The sequence below is a fragment of the Pipra filicauda genome, unplaced genomic scaffold (genome assembly GCF_003945595.2).
Source record: "Pipra filicauda isolate LSUMZ 115617 unplaced genomic scaffold, ASM394559v2 scaffold179_size1759329_pilon, whole genome shotgun sequence".
NCBI classification, from domain to species: domain Eukaryota; kingdom Metazoa; phylum Chordata; class Aves; order Passeriformes; family Pipridae; genus Pipra; species Pipra filicauda.
In genome coordinates this window covers 139,992-165,923 of record NW_024104286.1, presented here as the reverse complement: position 1 = coordinate 165,923, position 25,932 = coordinate 139,992, and the positions used below count along the sequence as shown (strand labels likewise).

Below are 25,932 nucleotides of genomic sequence, written 5' to 3'. Positions count from 1 at the left end.
TTACATGCAGAATATGTCAACTTGTTGATTTGCTGACTTAAAACTAGTTTTTCTTTCAAACAGGAAATGTGAACATGAATTACTTTGCAGTTACAGTTATTCTTTGGTACCAGCTTGAGACTGGAAAGTTCAAGTGGTCTGTGGAATTGAGCATTTCTTCTCTCTTTGGTATTTCTGTGGATTCCACTGGGCGTTTATTAGAAGTTGCCTCGTTTATGTTGCTCTGGGATTTTTTTATCTGTAAATTGCTTGCATGACCTTTCCATTGTATAATAAATTATTTCTGTACTCTATTATTCCTGAAAGAAGCGACCTGTTTTGAAATGGTGGGATCCATATCCTGCTTAGCCAGTTAGGCAAACAAAGAGTTACAGTGATGGTAGCTTTTCCTCCCAACCTTCTTTGATCACAGATCAGCTGGCTCCAACTTCAAGCAGTGTGGCAAAGGGGAAATAAGAGATGCCCAGGGTGTGCGGTGGGGAGGGTAGCATGCTATTCAGTTCTGTTTCAGAAGTGAGGGTTGCTTAGGGTTTTGATAGTAGGTTTGTCAGAAGGTGTTTGTGTCACAGCATCATGCTACGGGCTCTCCCCTCCAGCCAGACTTCTGTGTACAGCATTCCAGCTCCAGACGCTGAGCGGGCTGCAGGGCAGGTAAGAGGCACCAGCTGAGCTTTATAGTAGGAACATAGTAAACGATCTCCTTGTCCACTCTGGTGTGCATTGACCTCTGTTCTTCATAAATTGCTCTTAACCAAGGTGATAATAATTTCCCCACACACACATTTCCGTAGATTGAAATGCATTAAGCAAGCAAGCAGCCAAGAAATCTGTGGGTTTCCCAGGTGATGTAGCTGATAACATGAAAGATATTATCTCAATTTTAATGTCTTTAGTTTTAAAGAGTAAATATACTAAAATGTAATACGATAGCTCTTCTTCATTGCCTTACTAATTGATGCCTTCCCGTGTCATTCTCTAGGAAAGTCCACATGTTTGCTACTACCCATCCTACCAAGATGGCTTATGTCAAAAGTATCATGTCTTCAAAAGGATGAAGTTGTCTTTCTGGAGGAGACGGCTTCTAGGAATATTATCTGTAGTTTCTTTAACAGTTACAGTAATCGTGCTAGTCCTGCACTATTCTTTCTGTAAGTGTTACCCATCTCATCCAGACCATGCTGGGTTCACATTCTGCGCTGTGAAAAGCTCTGCACTAAGCAGCTGAGCACATAATGTGCACCTAAGCTACTTGGCTTTCCCTTCTCCTTCATGTCTTTGCTAAAGGAACAAAATGCACAATACTTAGCAGTTAATAGCTGCACAAGAATATTGAAGGTGTGCATTTTATCTCAATTGCTTGACTCTGTTTGTGAATACCATCATTATTATAACTGTCATCTTTCCCAAGAACCTACAGGAATTAGATGTCTATCTTCTATTCCCCTTTTCCCAAAAACAGGACAGGTACCTAACTTGCATATATACCTTCCCAAATCTCAACACATAGCCATTAAAACCATACCTCTTCAGGAGATTAGCACTGCAAAAAATGGAAGCTTAACAATTAAATCTTCCTAGTAAAAATGCCTGTCTGAACCTGTACCTCATTTCTCTCCTTTCCTGCTGGGCATTACTCTGTCAGTGAGAGTGATTCAGCATTCTGGCTATTACTGCATGTTTCTCCTAAGAATTAATACCTACAGGCACCAAAGACAAATACATGCTTCTGCAAGCCTCTTATTCTGGAAGCTTTTCTATAATGTTATTAGGTGTGCTAATTTTTTTAATCTTTTTTTTTTTCTCAGCTCCAGCCTTCTCCTTCATTTATATTGGCGGAAGCCTAGAAATTCCTAATGTGGCTTACACAAATGACCTCAATGATCCAACATCACAGAAATTCCTCCTGCAAGCAGAAGCAATCCAAAATTATGTAAGTTCCCACATAAATAGAGCAATAATTTATAAATATTTTTACAGAATCAGACTGGGAATGAGGAGGGGATTCCAGATAGTCGTAACTATTTTTTTTCCTTCAAAATTGCAAGTTTAAAGCTAGCAAGTGCCTTGGCAGTTTTCAGATTTCGAAACATAGCTAGACAGATGGGGCTGTGAGTCTTATAGTAAGGTCAATGTTTTCTAGATAATAAACCTGTGGGTTTCAAGGTTATGGAAAAAATACTCAAAGGAAAGAGGAGAGTGTTTTTGTTTTACTTCATTCAAACTCTCTTCCTTCTACATTTTTCCCTTTATTTTTTTTTTAATTATATCTCCAATTCAGTGCTTGACTTTTTATTTTGTTTTCCTTTATCACTCACAACAATGCTTTCTTTCTTGCACTTCTTATGAGTTTCTATTTGTGAGATCAATACTGTTTCCTAGGTACACGTGAACAGCAGCCTTAAACACAAAGCAGTTCTCTGTTAGCCTGTATTTCCCAGAAGAGCTAATCTAGTGCCTCAAAGCTGCTTTGTGCACTGCCAATACAAGTTGCTTATGCCCAGAAATTTAAAGACTGAAACAAAAATATAAATGTATTATTAAAGTCTTGTTTTTCATGGCTAGTTCAATGGTCTTGAAATGTGATGTGACTTGGAAGCAATTTTTTATTTTAGTGGAATTTAATGCAAAATTATGAGCCTTATTTGATACATTTTGTGAAAGTGATGGACAGTGCTTTTGATATATGTGGGGGTGTGAGGAAGAGGAAAGGAAGAAAAAGACAAATGCTTTATAACATAAGAGATTATATTGGCACTAAAATATAATGCTTTGCATTTTCTTTTACCACCATTTGATTGTCAGTTGGCAGAAACATATGAGTCTTCCTTCTTGGGAAAGTACTATTTGAAGTCTGTGGTGGCTGCTTTCAGGTAGGTACTGTTTCAACATGTGGTATAAATTTAAAATACTCAGCTGTGTTTCTCTTTTTTTTTTTTCCATGCATTTTAAATGAGTTACCTGGAAGAACATGCAGATCTCTGTAAGAGAATTAAAAATGTAGAAATGCACTTAAGTATATGAGTTAAGCTAATAGAGTGATTTCTGTCTTGCCCTGTAGAATCGGTGAGAGAAATGAAGTCTAATTAATTGTTCCTTGTTTTATGGATTGTTTTATAGTCTATTCATCTATTTCTAATTTTTGAAATAACAATTTGGCACTTGCAGAATGTTATTTTGGTTTTGTCTATTCAAATGAAGTTCCTTTTTAACCTATCAAAACAAAAATTAAATGTATAATTTTGGGCAAGACATTCTGCTTAAGCTCCTGGTGAGAAAGATAAATACACTGTGCAGATGGCTACTACTATCCTGGTAGTTTCTGAAAACTCTGACAGGTCAGTCCATAGGTCATTTTGAAAGGAGGAGTGTGATGGATTGTCTCTTTGAATCACTGAGGTCATACTTTCTATATGTACTCGTAAAGATTGTTTCTTTCAGCAACAATTGTATGAAATGTTGTATCAAAGTATGGGCATAAAATTGCGTTGTCATACGGTGCTAACCTCAGATAAAAAAAAAAAGTACAATGTTTCTGGAGCTGTAACATGATCTTAAAAGTGTTTAATTATACAGAAGGGAGGGAAACATCTGATTCCATAAAAATTATTGCAAGGATTTTGTGAGGTGTAGTTTTCAGTGTTAGTGTGTAACCTTTTAAGCAGCATTTTTTCGAAGTATTTCTACTGTATAGCAAAAGCAATTGTTAAACAAGAGAACTTTTTGCCAGTGTGTTCAGCTGCAACTCTTTGCACAGCAGTTCAACTGGCTGTGAAACTGTGCCAGCCAAAAATGTAGACCAGAGGAAATCACGTCCAAAATAGTAATTACAGTGTATTTATGATGCACTTTTTTCCTTTCACAGTGAAGGGGAATTTGGACTTCGAGCTTACTACTGGAATACATTCTGGGCACCACAAGACATAGTTACTTCTCTTAAGAAATTAACCCCAGTGGAACAAAAAGAAATGTGTAGTAAACAGGCAGCTCACTTGTTCAGTTCTTCTGGGGAGGAAGATTTTGATCTTGTTACAATGGAGCTTTTTGGTAACAATGTACCTGTCGTTTAATTCCTATTCTGTCTATTTTTCTTTCTCCAGTTTGTGTCTTTGACTTGTGTAGCTGATAGTTAATAAATTTCAGTTTCAGATTCCACAGAATATGATGTGATGCTAAAATCAGGTAATTATGCTTCAATCCCAACTGATACCACTATGGGGGGGAATCCTGTAACAGAAAAATGGCAGTTTGCCATTTATATCTGTAGGGCCTACAAACTAAACCAAACTAGGGAATCTCCCTGTCTTGTGTTCCAAATAGAGGCTGGATGAAAATACCTTACAGCTTTTATTCTGATGTTCTGACTAAAATGGTTGAAATTTAATAGTTCCCACTGCATTGCAATGAGCTGTGGTTCCTATCCGTGGCATCTTTAAAAAAAAAAAAAAAAACTCTACAAAATTATATATCACTTACTTATCTTGTGATTAGATAGTTTTGTAGTGATCAGTCAGACAGTGTAGAGCTTTAATTCACTTTGCTTGATTTCTCCACATCAAGCACACCTTGAGATTGACTTTGTGTACTTAGTGTTCTCATTGCATGGAGGGGGCAAAGAGAAAAGGACGCAGGAAGCAGTAGGTGTGAAACAGAGATCGTGGCAATTGCAGCCAAATCACCTCCTGCTTCTGGAGTTTGTGATGAGCTGGTGGTGATGAGGCTTGTCCAGAGCTGGAGAAGGTGATGCAGTCTGGTAGGGAAAAGAGAATAGAGTTGAAAAGGGAAGGGCAAAAAGGGATTAGAGTAGTCAAGAAGTGTGGGGAGGTGATTGTTTCTACCTTGTTTGAAATTTTATCCAAGAACTTAATTTATCTTTCAGCTTAACAGTTTTTCAGCCACTGATCTAACTTCTTTTGTATAGCAGTATCCTTTGACCTGTATGCCAAGCCAGGTAACAACAGGACTCTAACTCTGATGAATCCCAAAAAGTCTTTTTATCAATGGAGGCTGCGAGTTCCTTCTAACTATGTGGTGAGACTGGTAGTTATCACTTTGCATGGTGTCACTCCAGAGAGCTGTGCATCACACCACTTATCAGCATATGATTTCCTTCTTCCACTGCAAAACAAGATCATTACCAGGTATGATAGAGATAGCAAAGGTGTTTTATTGAGCTGTACAGAAACTCTCTGAAACTGTACCAAATTGATAAAATGTAAGACTCCAAACAAAACTTAATTAAAAATATTGCGTCAGGCAGTGAAAAGACCTTCTATAAAAGTTGGAAGTGCAATTCCCTGCTCTTCATTGGACTAAAGCTAAACCATATGACTAAGAGCCCTGTCCAGATGCTTCTTGAACTCTGACAGGCTTGGTGCCATGACCCCTTCCCTAGGGAACCTGCTGTGAGGCTTATTCCATTTTATGACTAATTTTTAATGGATTTGATTTCATACAGTTACTGTCACAACTCAAAAAGATACAGACTTTTTATAGTATTGTATTCTATCACTTTTAGAAAATACATGTTTTATAGTAGTCCATCTGCAAGGATTGTGCCTATGGAAGGCTCCATCCTCAGTCACCATGTAGTCCATTTGCGTAAGTAAGATCATATGATATTTAAACTTAAGTGGCCATGCCCACTTTTCAGAGTCAAATTTCATGTATGGACACAATTGAATCTGTCTTCATCAAACAAAATAAACAAGTTGAGAATCTGATGGTTTCAAGAAGGGAATTTTTAAAAAGTTTTTTGTAAGAACATTCAGGAAGAGGCTAGCTGAGCATGAAGATTCAGTAGGAATCTGAAATGCACTTCTCCAGTAGTGCTTTAACTTACTTGAGTAGGTGGTCCTCTTCAGCTCTCTTAACAGACTTATTTCTCTCTTCATGCAACAAAACGTAAGAGCTTGCTTTTGTTGGCATGGAATGAACACATGGGTTTTGTAAGGACTTACTCTCAGACTGTAGCCTAGGAAGGAGAATCCTGTTCCAGATGCTGGGCTGCATCTGTTCTGCTGTTGATTATGGATTATTGCTGCAACTGTTACTCCACTGTGCATTATTAGCAATGGCTGAGATTTTTAGGAAACACAAATGTAGAACCGTCCATGAGCATGGAAGCACCTGGAAAATGGCAAAACTGACACAGGGGTGTGATGTAACATATTCAGAGAACACTGATGCAGCGAGCTGTAAGGCAAAGTTCAAGAATGTGCATTAGTGCCTGTCTATCAAAGAACCAAAACAGAATTTTGTGACTGAAATTATGTTAAATGATACCTCAACAAAAGCTGACTTTTTTTGGTTGTTTTTCTTGCCACCATAGAAAATGTGTGGGTTTGCATATGTCTATTAGTTTTCTACTGGAGCCAAAAGCAGCTAGCGGCTACTTAAGACAGACATAATAGAACTAATAATAATATGTCCAATAGCCATGACAGCCAGTAATTATGATATTTATAGCCATTATTCCCTAATGTTTAGGTCTAGGGTCACACATGGTGACTAAAACAATTCTCACCAGTTTCCATAAATTGTGGTAGTACAGCTGTTCAGTGACAAATACTAAAGAGTGAGCAAGCTGTGATGGTGAGGTGTACTGTAAGAATAATCATCTCACGTGGACAACTCTTCTCATAGCTTGCCCTGCTACTCTGATGATACTGTGACAAAAGGTACAGTCAGAAGACAAGCCAGGCTGTCAACAGGGCTGATCAAGATGCTGAAAGATTTCCATGTTTCAGTGCAGATAGGACTCAAATAGTTATTTTATAAAGGTTTTGTCAGCTATTATGATAAAACAGATTTAATAATGTCTGCAAGAGAGGCAAATCTAGTGTCTCACATGAAATGGGAACCAGGAATAGCCTGCTGGAAAGCAAAAGACAACTATTTTCAGTTTAAGGTTCAAAAATTTTATTTTTATGCTGCCAATGTGGATCTTGGTGACAGTGGCAGGGCTGTGGTGAAAAGACTGTTACTGAGAGGTCTTGTCTTAATTGCTTTCATTTGCTGTGCAAGGAAAAGAGAAAACTGCTAGAAATTTTTAACACAGATTTATCAATTAATGAAAAGAAATCCAAAATATGCTGTGTATTTCAAAATGGAATAAACATAAGAGTGAATTTACAGATGCAAGAGATAACATCTCAAATTCCAAGTAGAAGTAAGTTTTCAAGCTTCAAGATTATAAATTAACTCATTATTCAAGTAGAAGATCAGTAAGAATTAATAGTTTCCATGCATAGACCTTCACATTTTGTGTAATAGCTCTTGTGACATGAAACCAAAGTGAATGTTAATAGATTGAAAATGTTTGGGCTTATCTGTTGCATAGATGCTTCTCAACGCTGCTGCACTGGCACTTGTTGTCTTTTCAGACCTAACCTCTATGACCCAGTGCCCCTACCACTACTGGAATAACATAGTCTGGCACTCCCTCTCTGAAGCTTGTGCAGGCCTGAAAACTCTGGGGCACTCGTTAAGCAAGAACAAGGGTGATTTTTCACCCTGAGTGACTAAGCCTCAGTGACGGGAAACTCTAGCGTCTTGTGTGCTGTCAATGGGGTGGAAGAATAAAAGGGAAGTGGTAGCCAAAGGAATGCTTCAGCAGTGCAGATGACCGGATCAGTGTTATTTCTGCCTGGTTTCTCAGCAAAGATGACTGGAATATGGGATTTTTTTAATGTATTTTTTTGTGTACTATTCCAGATGGTGTGGACCTGGGGCCTGGGCTCCTTCTGTTGTACGTTTAACTTCATCTAGTAATGTGATGTTGCTTACCTTCTCACTGGACCAAAGAGAAGGAAGCAGCATATTAAAAGCTCACTTTCAAGCCATTCCTAAAATCAGTAAGTAATTAATAGCAACAAACATCTAACGTATTCCTGATTTTGCCTCTAAAAAAGTTGATATTGCTTTGAACATACTTGTGGGAGGGAATGTTGGCGTATAAGTCAGGGCATTATCATTCCGACCCACTTTGAAAAAAGTTTGAGAACTGAACAAAGAACAGAAAAATCCTTTGGTCTGGGAGATTTTTTTGTCTTTCTGATAACTACTCAAGCCATACTTGCCAGACATTGGTCTTGCTACATGGAAAACACTGAGCAGTGGCAGCAGAACAGCCAGCCAAATAGCCCTACAGGCACTATATGTCTAGGCAAGGCTGGATAGTTCCAGTCAAAGAACAGCACTTTTATCAGTTTTGGCAATCTATCCCCAGCCTGTAGAATGTGTGTTTAAAGAAAATGGAAAACAAGAACAAACAGTTCTAATACGTCTTTGTTCCTTTACTGAAAGTACTGTTCAATGTAGTTAAATGTACAAGAAAAGTGTTTCAAGACCTATGAAGTATATTCCGAACCTATAAGGTACTATGAATTTTACATGAGTTCTGAATGATTAGTGAAATATTATGAGTAATGATAAACTGTAGTATTGTAGAGGAGATGAAGGGGCTTCACATGGTCAAGCCTAAGTGAAAGGATTTTGACAATAAAGCAAGTGACTATTTTCAAACTTGTGGAACAAATCACAGGGGGATAAACTTTTCCAAATCTTACACACTCGAGCTTGTGTCTTTGTGGATGCTGCTTAGGCAAATACCTATTCCATGCACATTACTAACTAGAATGGCTTAATTTTTCTGAAGATTAGCATTCCAAATGATATTTAGATTGGGGGTTGCCACAAAATATTGTTATTTTCAAAATTGTCTTCATTTCTGTTATATTCATGTTTACAATTGTGATGTTATCAAAAGAGAACTAAAAGCACTGAGGACTGGATGTCTAGGAGAGTCCTTGGTAGAAAATAAAACCTCAAAAATACTGTTCAAATGTGGCATGAATTTTCAGACTGAGAACTTTTACATAAACTGGTTTACGTGAAATTAAACAGAGGTTTCACTTCATTGGGCTGATTGCTTTTTAATTTTTGATAATGCCTACAGAAAGGTCAGAAGCACATTGGAAGGGGGAGGTTTGTTGCATCCACATTTAGTTGCTTCTTCTACCTACCACGAAAGAACATTTTTTAAAAACTTCAGTCAAAGGTGTTTTGTACTTACCCTTAGCTGTAATTTAATAAGAGAAATCCAGTGTGATGGAGAGGTAGCAGTTGAGTGATTTCCTGTTAATACGGGCAAAATGTGAGTTTAATACTGTCACAACCCTTTCTTCTAACTCAGTACATAAAGAAGGGTCCTAGCAAGTGAAGTAGCCTCTGCCCTTTAACCCGGCTGAGATAATAACGGTGTTCCTTGCTGATATATTTCTCTCCCAGTGTGTGGTGGTCATTACATTTCCTGGAACGGGACACTCAGTTCCCCTTATTACCCAAGTTACTACCCACCAAACATTGACTGCAGCTGGATCATCAAAGTAAGTTCCAGGATCTCTTTTGAGTACTGATGACTTTGTTTTATGTTAATTAGACAAAAAATCGGGAGAAATTACTTTTGATGTGGGTGGGACAGAGAGAAAACTTAGTGGGACTCCTGCACCTGACTTCTTTTCAGGCACTCATTTCTTTCCTGTCTGATGTACAGATGCCAACTATGGAAGGGAAACATTGCCAACTTCCAAAAGTTTGAGTATTATTCATGACAAAACCAAATTAATGGGTGAGACAACAACTCCTAGCAGCCAGAGAAAATTAATAATAATCAGCACTTTTCTTCTATGTCAGAAAGAAAAAATGGTCATATAAATCATGCCTCATATGGTGGATACCACACTGTATTTCCCTGAATTCTGCAGAAACAGGTTCTTCTCTGGCTCAAAAGTTAGCTCTGAATGTCCAGCAAGTCCTTTGGCAGGACTTAAAATCTCCCCATAATTTTTACCAACTCCCCAGTGTGTTGCTCCATTAAGCATTTAAGTACTTTTTTACTTTCCCTGGTAAAGGAAGCTTTTCATATATATAACTTGGTAACAGTCTCTACCTTTCTTGTGCTCAGTGAAAATTATTAGCAGCTTGTAGCATAAAACTCTCATCTCTGTTCACAAAAGGAATGGGAACACATGGCAGTACAAACATAGGATGAACTTCTGATACAGTGCTTTATGCTGACTGCAGAAATGCTCACACTCCTTTATTTGGCAGAGTCTGGCCAAAGTTGGATCTAAAAAGATTTCTATAGATTTTTAAATCGGGAAAGTTTTTTGGTTCTTTGAAGGCACTAATTTGCACAATAGAAATGCAGTACTTTCAATCTAATAATATGTGTACAAAGATTTGCCATCTTGGCAGCACAGGCCTTTTTCACCTTGTGAAATATGTATGTCGGGGTATTTATCCTTTGATTTTTAGGCACCATTGCCTGGCTACAAACTGTCACTAAAAATCCTTGTAATACAAATTCAAGAGAAGTCTCCAGGGTCCAGTAAATGTGATAAAGACTGGTTAGAAATTGATGGAGTTAGGTGAGTAAAGACATTATTTTCTGATATATTAATTTGCATTTTGATGTTCTGCACAATGTACTGTACTTAAGAAAAAAATGCATCACCACTTATAGTGCAGAAAGGTACATTTCAACAAAAAATTGGCATGCTTCCAAAGAACTTCAGCAGCAGAATGTTCTTAATCCTGCCCTAGTATTAAACATTTGTCATTACATTAATTTAGGCATCCTGGTTTTTCTACAGGCACTTACTTACACTTTTGTTCCCCTTAAAAGCAATAATGTAGAAAACTACAGGATTTTATGCAGCTGCAGATGAACTGTAAATTCCTGGCAGTGGTCTTGATGCAGGTGAAGAGCTTGCATCCATCAGAACTTTCATTTTCTATACCACTTACTCTTTAGTGACTGTAATTGTTACACTAACACTAAAAAAAACCACTACTCTGAGTAATTTGCCTCTTGGAAGGTGCATATTGAAATAAGCAACACCTATTGGATTTGGTTGAATGATTTAATCCTTCACTGGATTTGCAGCTCTTGGATTTGCAAACCTAAATGGGAAATCTGAAATCAAACATGCTTGAAGCAGTTTGTATTTTTAAGGTAGATCCTGACATCGATCATCTTGCTGTATTTTGTTTCAAAGTCTGCTAGTGTGGAGTGGAAGGCATTTGTAAATAGGCTTTCCAATGCCTCTGTCGGGCTGTTTTTAACACCAAAATATAACTGATCTTTACTGCATTGTTTTAAGAGCTTTTTGGAGTCATTACCTTTCAGTAAAAGTAGATGTAGCTGGGTGGTAATGGTCTGTTTGGTTAGAAATTAATAATTCTCACTTTTGCCTTGCTAGATACTGTAAAGCTCTTTCAGAAAACAACAGAAACAGGGAATATGGCTATTCTGTTGCAATCAATTTCCATTCTGATGAACTGGTCACCCACAGAGGGTTTTATATTGAATATAAAGCCTTCAGTCACACAGACCGTAAGTTATTGAGCACATACTTTAATTTTTAAGGACAAACCTTTGAGAAACCATGCTTGACAGGCCAACCACATACAAATCGACCTGCCTTTTATTCTTAACCTGATTTCAAGAGATAAATGTTTAAAATATGAGTCTGTCTTTAATCAAACAAATAGATGTACACATTTAGAATAAGATGCTTTAAGAAACTGATTTTCTAGGTTTTATCAATACTTATGTAAAATGGGTAGTAAAAAAAAAATTCTCCATTTCTGTGGATCTAATTATATGGCACTTTGCTAACACCTTAAAATAGCCGAGCTGCAACATGAAAATAGTATGGCAAAGAGCCTCTAAGCATGACTCCTCTGCCAGCAGAAGTTAACCACGAATACTTAGTCTTCTCTCTAAATTCACAACTCAACTTGCTCTAAATCAGTTTCCAGGTTTATGCAAACACTTTAGATTTTCACTGACAGTTGAAGAGGACCCCTTGCTAGCAGATGTTGCAGAAATATGACTGAGATTCTTATAGCCCTCTCCTGATTCCCCAGTCTATGCACTTCTGGATCAGCATTAGGTCTTGGAGGGCTTCTGAGGGTGAAACAGGAATTTTTGGGGGATACACATATCTACATGTGATATTTCTTAGAAAAGATGGAATATCTTATTTTTTTCTATGCCTTTTATTTCCTTTACCCAATTAACATCTAGGTAACTAAAGTTCTCTGCAATTTCAAGAGATCAGATGAGTTTTTGAAACCTCTTCAGATCCTCAGCTTGCTTGACCAAATGTAGTTCAGTGTTGACACAGAAGCGTTTATGTATTAAGGTCTCTGATAAAGATTCTTGTTTCATGATTTCCATTATAAACAGGTGTTAGGTTTTATGGTTGGTCATTCTACAGGACTAACATAATTTTTAGGGATTTCTGCTTCCACCAATGTGTGTCTCTTTGTACTAGAAAAAGTTACAGACTATACCATGTGCTGTGGTTATTCCAGTCACTGCCTCAAAAACGGGCTAAAGATGAGTCTAAGCCTAACAGAGAAAATCCTCAGTCTTTATTACAATCATAGAATATGCTGAGTTGGAAGGGACCCATCAGGATCATCGAGTCCAATTCCTGGCCTTGCACAGGACACCCCAAGAATCACACCATGTGCCTGAGAGCATTGTCTAAACGCCTCTTGAACTCTGTCAGGCTTAGTGCTGTGACCACTTCCCTGGGGAGCCTGTTCCAGTCCCCAGCCACCCTCTGGGTGAAGAACCTTTTCCTGATATCCAATGTAAACCTCCTCTGACTCAGCTTCAGGCCATTCCTTTGGGCTCTGTCACAGAGAAGTGATCAGTGTCTGTCTCTCCTCTTCCTGTGAGGAGGAAGTTGTAACTGTAGTGAGGTCTCCCCTTCTCCAGGCTGAACAGACCAAGCTGCTCCTTATATGGCTCTTCCTCCAGACCCTTCACTATCTTTATCGCCCTCCTTTGAACACTCTCTAGTAGTTTAATGTCTCTTTTATATTGTGGCGCCCAAAACTGCACACAATATTCCAGCTGAGGCTGCCCCAGTGCAGAGCAGAGTGGGACAATCCCCTCCCTTGACCAGCTGGTGATGCTTTGCCTGATGCCCCCCAGGACATGGTTGGCCCTCTTGGCTGCCAGGGCACTGCTGACTCATAATTAACTTGCCATTGACCGAGACCCCCAGGTCCCTTTCTGTGGCACTGCTTTCCAGTCTCTTGTTCTCCAGTCTATACACACAACCAGGGTTGCCCCATCCCAAGTGCAGAATCCAACACTTTCCCTTGTTAAACTTCATATGGCTGGTGATTGTCCAGTCCTCTAATTTGTCAGGGTCTAGTACTATCCGTGCGCTCTGCTTCTAGCACTGAGGAGCAAGCAGATGGCTCAAAGTTATTTAATCAAGTCTTAGTCATGATCATAAGGATCTGTATTAAGACTCAGCAGGCGGGGTAAAATAGCTGTGATGTGCCAGTATCAAGTCACTACAGTAATTTGTGGAAGACCATCTGAGAGCACAGCATGTATTAAGAGCACTGGTTTTCTAGGTCAGATGTGCCTGTAGAAGTAAAAAGGGGGAAAAAGAATTCATCTCCCGTATCTGTAGTGCCTGCAGTCACTCACCTCAGATTAGTTTCTTTCCATTGTTGGGTACCTATTAAAACACACTTATTAAAAATCACAGGCACTGCTCTGAGTTGACCTGGAAAGCAAATGCCAGCCATCATCTGAATAACTTTGGGAGTGGTGAAGAGAAAATGGAAATGCTGCTGGCTACCTAATGTGTGCTTTCCTCCCACTGACATCACATGCAAGGCAATGAAGAGGACTAAATTACCCCAGATTGGAACTGATTAGACAACTGTGGGACAAATATGTTTGGTCCTTCAATCTGATGTAGCTCTTAATTTGCTTATGGTGCTAGATGAGAAAAAAGTTTCATTTGACTTGGGCAGAAAGAAGAGAACTTTCGACTACTTGTTCTTCCACAGATAATTTTTTTCCCTGACACATGTGAAAAAGTGGAAGACAACAAACATTTTTTTATTTATTGCAAACGAACAACTGGCCATCTATACTAGTTGGTAGTTTAAGTGAATGTGAAAGAAATTCTTGGGGAAAGGCTGTTTCATAATGAAATTGGATTTGGAAAAGGTTTGATAAGGCACTTATTCACATAAGACCTTCAGTTGAATGTAGTAACACAGATTAGTTTCTGCAACATTTTAATATCAGGAAATATTTATCTATAATATTAAAGAGAATGCCTAGTTTTGATTTTTTTTTTTATTTTCCTTCTCCTTAGATACTCCTGTGTAGAATACATTCCCTTAACAAATTAAACAAGTGTTTGCTATCAGTACTTGTTATGTGTCTGTGCTGAATCACTTTCAGCCCTCAGAGTGAGGCAGTTAATGTGAGATTAATTTGCTAATTTCCATTTAGATGAATATTGATTAATTTGATCCAGACTGATTGATAAAAATCTTTGACAGGTTGTGCCAAGTAAGATATTGTTTCCTTTTTTAATATTCAATTCATTGTATAAATGACACTAGCTTCAATTTTTAACAGCCATTTTAGTATTTCTGCATGGTGTAGTCCTGCATTAATGCATTTAGACTGTAAAAGCATTTCTAGTGTCATTGACTTCTTATTTTTCTAGCTTGTCCTTAGATATGCAGATAGAACATGCATTCCTTCAAGCAATCTGTCTGAAGGCTGGAAAGGCTGCTCAAATGGTAGTGATGAACTAGATTGTGGTAGAGCAATTATTTCTTGTTTGCTGTCTTCTCTAAAGAGTTTGTTCCATGAAGGTTAGAGGCTGTCTGAAGTTCTCTAAAATACTGGTGGTGATCTTTAAGATCACATGAGGGATGTGGGTGAAGATATAAAAGTCTGGAGAAGAGGCTGTGTAATGCATCTCTTTTAAGAGTGGGAGAACAAAAAAATGAAGAGGGAATTTTACACCAACCTTTATAAGTTAATCTTCCAAAGGAAAAAAAAAACATAGCACAACAAATAAACAGTGAAAATATTAAATTTGTAAAAATTTGTAAACAGTGAAAATATTAAAAACCAGCATGTAGTTTTAAAATATTGTTTTAATTCCCCGCTGTGAGAGGATAAATAGAGGAAAACTGTACTTTCACGCTGTCTTGTGTGACAAGCTTGTCAGTAAGTGAAGAAAGCATAGTAAGGAAAAAATACAGAAAACTGTTTCCAGAGAACAAATGGCCAAGAGTAATTACCAAAGTGAAAGGATATTTTCATTGTCATTCTGCCAATATCTGCTATGGAATGTCACATAATTTTTGTTCATGATCTAAATGATAGACTAGAGTAGATGCTTATGATATAGGGAAAGTGCTACACAATAGAAAGAGGGATGTATTTATAAATGCTCCTGAGAAACTAGAGAACATATATGTAGAAAAATAAAGATCTGAACATAGGGAATCAAGTAGACAAGTAGATTGCCTACGTTGCTTTTTTGCTAAAAATGGCTGGGGGGATAATAGTTGCTCAAAAGATGACTTGTGAGTCAGTCATAAAATATTCTTTGTGTGTTTTGTGTGTACTTGGTGTTTTGTTTTTTGGTTGTCTTCTTTTGTTTTGGGGGTTTTTTAAGCATCACACTAGGATATAAAGTGGGAGTTTGAAAATATCTTCCCAGTCACTGGCAGGAAGGCCTCAGCTAGAGTATTGTATCCAAATTGGGTACTGCACATCAAAGAAGATAAGGAACACTGAAGAGATGCCGGAAAGACTGACCAGAAGGTAACACAAGGTCAGAGAGCACAGCACAAGTTAGGTAATGAAACAAGTCTCTCTGTCACAGGATGCTCTCAAAACTATGGTAGATTAATGTCTGACAGAGATAGCACAGCAACATCGAGGTGACTTCTGATAGGGTTTGTAGCTCATAGCTGATAGCCTGCTATTGGAACTATAAAGCATTTACAGACCTTTCTTCTTCAGGTTGTAATCCAGAATGGTTGAACTGTGGTGACAGGAAGTGTAAGCATCAGTATAAGTCTTGTAAAGAAGATGACAGCTGTGGGGAGGACAGTGATGAAAACAACTGCTGTAAGTATATATTTTTAGCTACCTTCTGAAAGATGGTGGAAGGCAGAAGTGGGAATATGCTTATTTTAATGGATAAATGTGTTATTTCTAAATAAATTTTTTTTCATGGCACAAAGTTTCATAATTGTGAAAATAAAACATGCAGAGTATAACTAGTTCTTGGGGGAGTCTAGACAATTAATGAAGCAAAATCCAAGATAACAGTCATTTTAGAAAGATGAACAAAACACATTTGCTGGTGATCTTGTTGGAAGAGCACTTTTTCCCCAGGTTCTGCCAGATCTGTACAAAATAATGTAAGGGAGAGAGATATGGTAGGTTGGGGACTGTTACCACATTCATGGTCTTTTTACTGTAGATCCACAATGGTTACAGACATTGCTGGTACTACCAATGTCTCCCTAGTGACTTGCTGCATTTTTCCATTATAATTCTTGGCTTGTTTTGGATCTTAGGTCCTTGAGGTAGCCAGGAGTATGTCTTCGTTTGCTGAAAAAAAACTCCTTCCCACTGTTTAGAGGTGTAAGCAACTGGTAATAAGAACAATAGCGATGGAAGCCTATTGCTGAGATGTGTCAGGGTTCTCACATAGTAAACTTTGATAGTCCTTAGAAAAATTGATTGGTGAGAGGTATAAAGTTCTTCCACAATTCTCTCTATTTCACTTAAAAATGCAGAGGTGCTGTGAAGATTTATAATTCATAATGCCAGTAGTGCTGGTGAAGGTAAAAGAACGGATCTGACAAGCCTAGCTGCTTCAGTTTAGAGTTCAGTAAAATGGTGGTGAAGACAGTTGGATGCTTTTATGTCTTTTTCCTCATGGATAGTGAAGACTGAAATTAGTGTGATTGTTATTCAGAGTAAAACATTCCACTGTACCTTCTCCATAGAGGGACCAGTTTACACCAGTACAGGCTGTGGCTTCCAGCAGACTGGAATGTGTAGTTTTGAACAACTAGTGCAAGGGTTTTTTTAATAATTTGAAAGCCTGACTCCAAACCTGTGACACTATCTTCTCTCTCTTATTTCAGCCTACAAAAGTTGCTCCCCTTATGCATACAAATGTCTCAACGGAAAGTGCTTGCTGAAACCAAATCCTGAGTGTGATGGGAAGAGAGACTGTGCAGATGGATCTGATGAAATGAACTGTGGTGTGGTAACATTTATGTAAAAATTAGTTTATGACTAGGGAAACTGAGTCAGGAATTTGTGTTACGGTCAAGCACTATTGGATAAAGAATTGATTAAATCAAATGGAAGTTAAAAAAAAATAATTCCCAGCAACATCAGTATGAAAATGTACATCTTGAATTACGCATGGTTTCTTTTAAATCCACTCATCCATTCTGTGTGTGACGACTTATTTCAAGCAATGAACACTTCCAGGAGTATTTGGAAGGTCTTAGAGCTTGTTGCAGCTGAATAAAATGCAGTTTAAGTGCTGTGTTTGGAAGGAGGGAAAAATGTGAGAATGTAATCAAGTGAACTTTCAGAAACAACCCAGCTTAGGTTTGTGCCTAAATGTCTTTTTGAAATTTTAACCTCTTTAGAAAGCTACAAGGGAGGATAAGCAATGATTGGCTTATATCTCACCTGCCCATTGAGTGAGAAGGAGCAAGTACTCACCTTTTTACAAATTGCACAGTAAGAAAATACTCTTTTTTTCCAACAGCTTTGTGGTCTGTGGATAAAAGTTTGTGTTAAGCATGGCAAAGTGAAATGACCTTGTGGGCTTTGTTACTATTGTATTCAATGATTTCTATTAGCTTGTGGAAGACACCAGATTAAGAAAAACAGAATCGTTGGAGGTGAAGATGCAAGATCTGGAAAGTGGCCTTGGCAAGCAAGTTTACAGATGGGAGCACAAGGTCATGTATGTGGTGCATCTGTTATTTCCAACAGGTGGCTCATATCTGCTGCCCACTGCTTCCTGGACTCTGATTCTGTGAGGTATGAAGAAATTATATTTTCTCAGAGTATGTACAGTTTAATAACCTTACGGTGTTGCTTTCAAAAGTCTGCAGTAGCTATTCCTTGTCTAGAGAAGCTGATTAAGGTTTTAATTCTGTGACATATCAGTACCTCAACACTCAGTATTGTATTCTGCTGGCTTCAAAAATCTGAAGTATTCAAAGTTACTCCTTTGCTTCTATTGTCAGTCAATCCTGCAAGATAAAACACTGTTTTGTTAGATTTAGGGTAAACACCCTTTTTTTTTATTCTTTCTTTTTTTTTTTCTTAAGGCAGTGATTTTCTGAATAGAATCTGTGGCCTTTTTTCTCCAGAAAAGTTCCTATTTATTGAGTGTAAAACTCACTGATGTTCAGTTTAGGCAGTGCAAATTGAAAAGACATACCTCCTACATGCAACAAGGAGGAATTAGAATTTAATAATATGCTTTTCTGACTCCCAAAGCATGGTGCATTGCATGGAATTGATCTTAGAGCTCTAGGAAATTAATTGTTTTCAAAATAGCAAGTAAAAATATTACTTAATGTTTTAGGAGACAGAGATTATAGTACATCTATCTTCTGAAGTACTATTCTACTCTATTCACTTTGGTTTTGATGAATCTCATCTAATACTGAAAAGTAATTAAAATGGAGTGAACTAACACTACATTACTTTCCAGTGGGATCTTCTAAAAACATTTTCTTTACAGATACTCTGTTCCTTTGGGATGGAGAGCATATATGGGCTTACACACTATTAATGGAAAGAGCAGTCGTGTAGCTATGAGATCAATCAAAAGGATTATTGTCCATCCACAGTATGACCAATCTATCTCAGATTATGACATTGCCCTGTTGGAAATGGAGATGCCTGTATTCTTCAGTGAGCTGGTACAGCCCATTTGTTTACCCAGCACCTCTAGAGTATTTCTTTATGGAACTGTCTGCTATGTAACTGGCTGGGGAGCCATAAAAGAAAATAGTATGTTCATTTCTTGGATATACTTCTGACAAGTTTGACTTAGTTTTAAACTCTAACAATGAAATATTTATACTTGTAAGCAAAATAAAACCCAACTCTGTGGTTTACTTAGTGGGTCTATAAAAAGCTAGAAAAAATCTCCTTAGCTACAGTCTGTGAATTCTGAATGTTTGCTTGGGTGACAGGTGATAAGTGACAAAATGCACAGTCAGGTGTCACAGATCATTGAAAAGCAAATGACCATAGATTTACAAAAATGTGCCTGTGCTCATGGCTTATTTTATCTGGTGAATAGGTATTTTGCATGTAAAGTAAACAGTGACTTGCAGCTATTGCAGAGGAAGAATTTGTCTCTATATCTACATTTGTGACAATAGGGGGCCATGAACAGCAGTAATTGCAAAAATATCATGGAGGATTTTTTGTTTTCTCTGTCTCAACTAAAGGCAGTTTAATGTAGGCCCCATGAAGAGTTTTGCCTCTGTGCTTGAAATAGCATGCTGCAGTAAGGAGGCAGAAAAAAAAGCAAATTGAATTGGAGAGGGGAGGTGGGGAGCCCATGGGATCATAGCCTGTCTCAGCATTAAACAGGAGCCAGTGTTGAAACCTGGTCTTGGACAGCCCCTGAGCACTTCAGAGGTCCCCATAGTTGTGCTGAGACCTAGTTCCTCATGTTTGGTCAGAAGCCCCTAGGCTGTGTAGTTCTGGCTTACTTAATATGCCTTAAAAAAATAATTAAATCTCATTAATAACAGAACAACCTAATGAAGTGCAAATGGCTTTACAATTGATGCCTTGATACGTCTTGCTTTTTATCAAAATTACATGGGTAACATTCAAATTCAGTATAATGATATGTAAAAGAAACATATTTTTCTATCTGTTTCACTCCAAACCCACCCTCAAAGCTGACTAATCAAACAAACCAAAATTCTGTACTTCCTCTGATCATCCAAGTATCAAAAAGGTTATGTACACTATTGGGCCAAAACATGACTTGGGATTTTTAGTTCACAACGACAACTTATGTCAATACTATAGCACAGAATTAAGTTCTTAGCATCATGTGTGACTCGCAGGCTGTTTTTTGTTGGGTTTTTTGTTGGTTTTTTTTTTTTTAATTATTTGGTTTTCCCCCTTTAGCTTTATTCCTCAGTTTAGAGAGGATTGAAAACAGCATATAAATTTCATTTTGTAGGACTTGGACATTTTTTGGAGCACAACTATAGTGTGAATAACAACATATTGTCTTTGGACATAATTTGAAATGGCATTCAAAGATAGTTACTCTGTGTAGAATCTTACTTTACAGTTTGCATGGTGCTTTTACTACTTTCTGGCAGAACAGGCTCATTAGGATAAAGACTAGGGAAATGCAAAGGTGGTGCATTGGGACCTCTGTGTCTAAAGGGTAGTGTGGACAAGAACTTTTGTAAGTTGAGGGCAGGCACCATCTGAAGGGAACAGAATTACTCTGCTGTCATTAGCTGGATAGATTTAGAGCTTGAAGCAATTCTCTTTTGTGATATCTCTATTAGAAATTTGTACCACCTTAACCTCTGCAATACTATTTGTATTTTTTTCTAGGTCATTTTGCCAAAACACTGCAAGAAGCTCGAGTGAGAATAATTAACCAAAGTGTTTGCAACAAGCTGTATGATGATCTTATTACATCACGTATGCTCTGTGCTGGGAATCTTAATGGTGGCATTGATGCATGCCAGGTAATCTGGAACTTGTAGAAACACTACAAAGAAATACTTGGTTTCATTAGAAAGCTGTTCAGAGTTGTGGGTTGTTTGTGTGGTTTTTCTTTTTACCTTTTTTTTTTTCTTTTTGTTTTTATTAGTAATAGAGAGAGATATCTTGAGTGTGAGTGTATGGTTAACTTAAAATAACAACTAAAGGCTCTCCAAAACAAGGAAGGAAATTTGGCATAGATAATCTCTGACTCTTGAGAAATGTTGTTTTGCAAAGACAAAGGGCCAAATGTGTCAAGAATTGTTTTTCATCTTCTCTTATATGAAATACAACTGTAGAAGAAAAATATAAGGATAAAAGGAATGAAGTTAGGTCCATCTGTATTAATTTGTATTAATTTCTTTTTTTTGTTTTTTAGTGTCTGGGTGTGTAATTGCTAAAATACTGTAACAGTATGATGAGTAATGTATTGTTATAGTTACAAAGAAATACAAACAGAAAAGCTAAGCTAGGTTTGGGAACTGCAGCTGCAATGTTCCCTTTTAATACAACTTTTGACTACATCACTGTATCATAAGTTATATGACCTCACTTATTTATACGCACAATCAGAAACTGCTCTTTGGATGTACTTCAATTGTCCTGACTCTGCTTTCTTCCTCCATCTCAGTTATTAGACTAGTTGTGTACTTTTTTAGTATTTAAACTTATGATAAATATCAACTTTCAAAATTACAAACATGTTTTTTATACCAGTTACTGTGTAAAGGGAGAGAAATGTGTTACTGATTTTTAGACTGTGGCAATTTGATATAATATTTGTGTAATATGTAAATTCTACTATTTTAATGTAATAGGAAAATTTTTGCAAGATTGTAGCTCAAAATGGGTCAAACTTCTTTATATGGAATAGACTATTTGCAGGGTTTTCTTGCAGTCTGTAAGTTCTAATTCAATGAACTATTATTTTTGTTAACTTTATGTACAGTTTGTCTATAACCTTAGACCTTGGAATTGTTTTGTTAAAACATGTTGGTTTAGGAGTGTGATGTTCCTCCAAAGATGTATTGCTTAAGAAATGCCCTTGAATTTTCAGATGGACATTTTTAAGCAATTCAGCTATATCTCATACTGGCTAGTTTCCAATATAATATGCTGTGTTTGAATCCTAGCATGCTGGCCCTCTGGGCCTCTAAGTTCTTGGTCTGGGTAGCATCTTTGCTATTTTTTTGTTTTCTGTCACTAGTATATTTCCTGTACAGTGCTAGAGAGGAATGACATTGGGAGTTCAGGAAACCCCCACAGCACCCTGAAACCCTCTTACTGTAGTTCCAGACTTGTGGTCATCCTGTTTTGTTCATTTCTTCCTGGACATGTAAGCTGTGCATGTGTTGCACAAGTTATGCGAAACTTCCAAACGCTTTTCATCTTTAGAGGACCTGATACTTACAGTGAAAAATGAAACAATTATTCTTTCACACTGTTTTCTTATCACTCCAGGATGTTCTTTGGTCTTAGTTCATCTGTGTAGGATCCTTCCTCTGCCACCATCATACTGCCCTTTTGGTCTTTCAGAACAGGCTGTGTAATCAGCTGGACTGTGTATCCTCCTTTCTCAAGTCACTTTGGGATCAGCCTCTTGGATCATTAAAATTCCTCATAGGACAGCAGCCTGAGAGAGTGGAAGAACTGCTCTGTCGTCTTCTCTTATCTCTAGATAATTTTGTTTGGTTGGGTGATGAAGGCTTTTCTTTTATTACTCTTTTCTTGGTACATGACTTTCTTCTGACCTTTTACATGTTTTAGCTCCAACTGGGGGCAGCAAACAAACCCCAGGGTCACTTTGGAGGCTGCTGACTGCCTTGTGTGCGTAAGGAACAGCTGCAGAGAGGAGCTGCACTGTAGCTGCTCAGAGTTCTGTGAACAGACCAGTTCACGGAAGACATACAAGGTTAAAACAATGAAGGGCACAAAAGCATTGATGAGCCTGAATGCATTTGGATCCTGTGAACTGAACCAAATGGAATTTTTTATTTTCCTACATTGCTGTGCAGAGCTGCATGTTCCATTTGAGGACTGGGTTGTTATGTGTGTGTTCCTTAGTCTTTATTCCTTCCTTTCCATCTACAAATGTAGACACAGTCTTGACTATGAAACTAATGATAATCCTTAATTGTGCCTGGTTTGTCTTGGGGTTTGGTTTAGTTTGTTGGGTTTTGTTGTTGCTGTTTGTTTGGGGCGTTGTTTGTTTGTTTTTAATTGAGGCTGTGTGGTATCTTTCTGTTCCTATTTAACACACACCATGAGAATTCTGCCTTCAACCTGTGAACAATTTATGGTCAAATGGTAGTAGAATTCCCCATTTCTGTCCCTATCATCATCTCTCCCCATTTTGGCTGTGTTGAGTTGTTTTATGAATCCTGTAGTGGGAATTAGCAAGGGGTTCTTTCACAAACTACTTCTTGCCAGTGATTTATATTGCTTTATGTGCCAACTCCACAAGTTAAGATAATTGAAAAAATTTGGCGTCTAGCTGGGTACATTCTATCCAGAATTTAGACTCTAGTATTAAGTTTTAATTTGAGAAACAGAAAGGTAGGTATTTACTGTTCTTAAATAACCTAACTTTTGTTAGAGTGCTTTGTGTGTGTGTATACTAATGGCTGGACTCCCTTCATTTTAGGGAGATTCTGGAGGTCCCTTGGCCTGCACAGGAAAGGGAAATAGATGGTATCTTGCTGGCATTGTGAGCTGGGGTGAAGGATGTGCTCGGCGCAATCGTCCTGGTGTGTACACTAAGGTGACAGCACTCTACGACTGGATCCATCAGAACACAAACTGATCAGCCAAGGAGAAAATGCACATCGTCTCCATATGAAAGGCACTTCCTCCTGTAGTCTACCTGATGGCATAACAGGAAAATGCCATTGACTGTTTCTTTGTGAAAGAATACACTTTCTTAATGAAGAAACTATAATTGTGGTTCACCTAGAAATAACTGTTCAGATCCAGAGCAACTTCAGGTTCCTTATGGATTCATCTTCTTTATCCCCATTACCAGAAACAGCACTGCCTTAATAACAAAACAAAATGGATTAGAACCTGTAACAAAAATCCAGCCAAAACTCTCTTGTGCAAGTCTTCTCTTCTTCCATGTCTCTTGTTATCTCTATATATCTAAATGTTTCCACATACACATATCTGCATATGCATAGCCACATTCCATATGTATTCAATTCATGTATATTGCCTTAGTGATGTTACAGGATTCTAAACATAAATGATTATTTCGTATTTCTCAAAAATACAAATAGTGTATAGTGTACAAAGCTTAGATTAATTCATCCTCTAGTTATGCTCTCACTGCCCGACTACTACTTTTTGGGCTGTAACTTTTAGGTTCTCTACTGTGTTTTCTTAAAAATATAAGATATATTGCTCACAAATGTTAGGATGCAAGATATTTCTCTTAAAGAACTGGAAGAGGATGACATCTAGGTAAATGGAAAGAATTAATCACTCGTAATTAATTAAACTAAAAAACTCTAATGCTTTTTCTTACATTATCTTTACAATTTCAACATAACTGAAGGGTTTAATGTTTTCAGTTTGTTACAGGTATATTTCCCCAGCTCTGTCTCTGGCATGCATTGTGAATTTTAAGCATGGGTTCACTGTTTTTCCTGATTTCCTTGGTCCATAGCAAGCAGAGTTTCAGGCTCAGGAGTTTTGTTTTGTGTATCTTTCTGGGCTGTGCCCATGTGACCACACTTCGTTGAAAGGGACATGAAAGGAAAATAGATTTATGTGATTGGATGCATCCTTGCATCCAAAGTAGAAAAGGAAATGGCAGCCACATTCCTTTCACCCTGTCAGTAACTCTAGTTTTGATAATTACAATCTCCTGATGAGCAGATCATCCCAAATCTAGCTGATTTAAGATTTCCAAAACTGCTTATGAGACTTAAGAATACTGGTATTTAGCTTAATAAAATATTTATTTAGATGGCTTCAAGACCATGCAGATGGTCTTTGAATTGTGCTCAATGTTCGAAACGTTTAGCTTTCACCTTTAATGTATTTAAAAAAACCCAATTAAGTTGACAATTTGAATGCCTGTCATTGCTGTCCACAGAGCACACTTACTCTGCAGCACATAAACACGTGATCTTTAGTTTTAGACCCACCTTGGCAGCATGTGGGGAAAATGCTGGAATGAGCTACCACTGTAATCTGCATGCACTGAGATACTTCTTTCTAACACTGATATTGCTTTTCCTTCCTTTCTCACTTTAGTGTTGGGCACCTTACCTTGGCTTCTGCTGAACTTACAGCATAAGCTATACTCAAAGCCTATATTTTAGGAGGTTACTATCTTTAATGGCTAGTCGGTCATTCAGATCTTCCTTTTCAATAAACACATGCTAAAACTGCAAGTGGATATGTTTTATTTGTTTGTGCCTCTGAAACCCTAATCCCCAGGTGCAATCAGACTACATGTGTACCTTGGAGTTTCCTCTTTTTGTAAAGCTGAGCCTAACATAACCCTATTACTAAAGTGCACATTTAAAGGCACAAGTTTCTTTTCCTTATATTGAAACCAGAGATGTCTTGGCTAGGAAAGAAAACAGTTTTCCTGCTGTTCTGTTTTAGATAAAAGCTTAGCCCAGAAAGTTCAGGTCAGTTCTTGACTTCTCATTTTATTTAAGAGTTTCTCAGCAACACATGTCAGAAGGGCTGGTATTTCACATGCAAGAAGGGCACAAAGTGTGGAAGTTAGATTGCCCCGGATGAAAGAAACTCAAGACCTTAGGGAGCTCCTTCACAGATATAAAGAAAATAAGGACTTTGGCCTGTGCATGGTGAGATCTATAATCATTAACTCATTTCACTTAGAAAAACCTTTTTGGTTTCAGACAATTCTGTAGGAAGGTAATGTCTTTTACTGTGATTGGAAATTAAATACATGAAGCTGGTCTCCAGCCAGAGTACTGAGAAACAGCTCATAAAGGCTTTTCTAGTGAAGATGTCCCAGGTAAAATCTTGTGGATCCAGACACATGTTATAATCTTGATGACTACTCAGCTTCATCCTCAGTCCTCAGGATTCTCAGAACCAAAGGTGGGGTTATACAATTTTTATTTCTTTTTACTTGCTGAATAAACATAAGACGTGCTCAATTTTGTGGAGTGCCTTTGCCTGGGTGGCTGTGACACATCAGGAATCTGAACCCTGGGCATCAGTAGCCAGATGAGTTGCACAAAGAAAAAAATCAAAGTGGCAGGATGGGGAGAGACAGCGTCCCA

At 37.7% G+C, this 25,932-nt stretch overlaps 1 protein-coding gene across 1 annotated transcript; it reads left to right on the top strand.

The window, feature by feature from the left end:
* The first annotated feature begins 435 nt into the window (after positions 1 to 435).
* On the top strand, positions 436 to 25,124 carry LOC114000099 (transmembrane protease serine 7-like). The gene is made up of 17 exons (XM_027744145.2): positions 436 to 651; positions 980 to 1,148; positions 1,806 to 1,930; positions 2,803 to 2,870; positions 3,863 to 4,044; positions 4,141 to 4,179; positions 4,922 to 5,138; positions 7,714 to 7,853; positions 9,289 to 9,386; positions 10,318 to 10,430; positions 11,265 to 11,398; positions 15,884 to 15,991; positions 17,023 to 17,142; positions 17,758 to 17,941; positions 18,654 to 18,925; positions 20,513 to 20,649; positions 23,310 to 25,124. The coding sequence occupies exons 1-17, from the start codon at positions 574 to 576 to the stop codon at positions 23,466 to 23,468; spliced, it is 2,343 nt and encodes a 780-aa protein (XP_027599946.2). The 5' UTR covers positions 436 to 573; the 3' UTR covers positions 23,469 to 25,124.
* The last annotated feature ends 808 nt before the right edge of the window (positions 25,125 to 25,932 follow it).

What these genes read in the sequence shown, in the direction of transcription:
- LOC114000099 (XM_027744145.2), top strand. Translation starts at nt 574, where the DNA reads ATGCTACGGGCTCTCCCCTCCAGCCAGACTTCTGTGTACAGCATTCCA. An exon ending in TGTTACAATGGAGCTTTTTG is followed by an intron (nt 4,045 to 4,140) that starts GTAACAATGTAC and finishes AATAAATTTCAG; the next exon opens with TTTCAGATTCCACAGAATAT. An exon ending in TCAAGCCATTCCTAAAATCA is followed by an intron (nt 7,854 to 9,288) that starts GTAAGTAATTAA and finishes TTTCTCTCCCAG; the next exon opens with TGTGTGGTGGTCATTACATT.